We start from the raw sequence: 2,260 nt of genomic DNA on the forward strand, positions 1-2,260 counted from the left end.
AAAATGTGTGTTCTCTTGCTTCTTCTTTATCACACATACATCTTCCAAAGAAGTGCAAAGAAATCTCCCTGCATGAAGTCCTAAAAAAGATCTCTAAAGTTTTTTAGAGAACTTATAAAATGCTTACACATCCATTATTTCATTTGATTCTCAAATTAACCACACAAAGCCAAGACAGTTATTATCCTCATCTCCACTTACAGATGCAGAAACTAAGAAGTCAAATGAAGTCCAAGTCTTAGAGCTCATAGTTGGCCACTCCAGATTTCAAAAGTTGTTCATTTTTCTCCAAGTCCTATACTCTCACATACAGCACACCACGAGCAGTCAATGACAGTGGGGAACACCACACCTCATCAAAGGGGCATCTCAACAGAGTGGGCACATACGATACAGGTGGATGATGTATTCTAAAGGTAAGACTTTTCAAGAAGCAGTGTGAAAAAGGGAAATGTGAGATTTACTATTACAGTATTTAATCAGTCTGAAATTGTGAATCACTATACTATCAGAGCTCTGTTTCTTGCTTTGCTCTCAAATATATTTGCTGCCTCAAATTTTCCCCCCATAAAGGTGTGTGTGTGTGTGTACAAAGAAACGATAAAGCAAATGTGGAAAAATGTTAACGACCAGTGTACCTGAGTGAACGGTTTATGGATGTTCGTTGTACTATTTCTTGCACCTTTCTGTAAGTCTGCAATTTTTCAATATACAAAGTTTGAGAGAAAAAAAAATACCTGCTGTCTTTGTCTGTTCTTTCATTTATGAGAGGAATCCATCGACTCGTTACCTAAGATGAAAATTAATAAGAGCTAAGCCATGATGAAGATTTTCTTTGAAAAACACTATGACCTTAGACTCCTAAAATTCTAAACTGAGGATTAACCTTTGAAAGTGCCCCACTGAAGTTTAACTAAATACTTACATAGTGAAAAAAAGGTCACACATTCATACCTTATCAATAGAATGCTTGTTGTTAACAGCATAAACTATGCAGATGACATTAGCCTAGAAGAAAAATTAACAAATTAATGATATTTTTAAATAATAAAAATGTAAACAGTAGCATTTAATTACTAACCAGTTAATATATTTGGGCCAAAGGAGGAAAAAATTTTGAAAACTTAAAAAAAGGAAAATTAGCCTACCTCAAAGAGGAAAAAATACCTAAGTACTCACAGCAAAAATACATACTCAAAATCAGCAATAACAACAAAGAATTTAAAAAGCCACCTTGGTATAAATCAGAGAGTGAAAAAGGCAGACTCATCACTGTTTTTACACACACAAAAAAAACTTACAACTATTTTTTTTAACCTCACCTGTGATATTTCTTGATGAAGTTGTTCATCACTCTGCTCTGCTTCTACAAATGACAAAAAGTCAATGTTTCATACTGTAAAACATTTCATAAAAACTTATGGTCAAGCTAAAATTTATGTGACACCCATCTAACATCCCTCAAAATGACACGGTGTAGTGCCAGACTGGGTGGCAAAGACAAGGGCAAGCCAGAGGAAGGAAAAAGTTGAAGTATGATAAGGTAGCTGGCTGGCACTGAAAGACAAATCTACAAGAGGATGACTCAGGCACGGAAGAGCAGAGGCATTGTGTGATAAATGTAGGCCAGCATCTGATCTAGAGTTGAAAAGGGTCAGGCAAAAGAGATCAGAAACCCAAGCCAGAAGATTTGTTGCTAAAGAGTCAGAAGCTCAGACAAAGAGTCTATACACACAGAGCCAAAAGGCTGGGTGAGAATCTGGACAATATAAGCTTAAGATCTAGACAGCAGGTAGGAGTGATAATAACCAGGGCCCAGAAGCAAAACCATCTCATGATAATGAAGAGTCAAGAATTCCCTGTCTAGTGCATTATCTCTAGCTAGAACTGGTCCCAACGGGTAGGTGTGGCTGCAATCTCACAGGTGCAGGGGATATGCATGATATAGCTAGAAAGAGGAACAAACGAAATGAAGAGCAAAGCAGTTATTGACACATTAATCTACATCACCTACATATGTCTCCCCCCCCAAATCCCTGTTATTTCTAACATACAAACTAATATCACATGAGTTCAATGGTATTTTATACTATGCTAAGTAACTGGCCATATTTTTTTTTTTTTTTTTTTAAAGATGACCGGTAAGGGGATCTTAACCCTTGACTTGGTGTTGTCAGCACCACGCTCAACCAGTGAGCGAACCGGCCATCCCTATATAGGATCCGAACCCGGGGCCTTGGTGTTATCAGCACCGCACTCT

General features: G+C 37.4%; 1 protein-coding gene across 1 annotated transcript in view; it reads right to left on the reverse strand.

Annotated features, from left to right (window-relative positions):
- Window positions 1-737: 737 nt before the first annotated feature.
- LOC103601137 (mitochondrial Rho GTPase 1-like) overlaps window positions 738-2,260 on the reverse strand; it is a gene marked incomplete at its 3' end in the record, with an annotated part of 21,040 nt that continues 19,517 nt past the window's right edge. The window contains exons 4-6 of the mRNA XM_008585516.1: window positions 1,323-1,366; window positions 955-1,008; window positions 738-790 (exon numbers count right to left, since the gene is read on the reverse strand). Of these exons, the coding sequence (XP_008583738.1) occupies window positions 738-790; window positions 955-1,008; window positions 1,323-1,366 (151 nt within the window). The remainder of the gene's footprint in view (window positions 791-954; window positions 1,009-1,322; window positions 1,367-2,260) is intronic.

This window comes from Galeopterus variegatus, unplaced genomic scaffold (genome assembly GCF_000696425.1).
Source record: "Galeopterus variegatus unplaced genomic scaffold, G_variegatus-3.0.2 Scaffold3602, whole genome shotgun sequence".
Taxonomy (NCBI): Eukaryota; Metazoa; Chordata; class Mammalia; order Dermoptera; family Cynocephalidae; genus Galeopterus; species Galeopterus variegatus.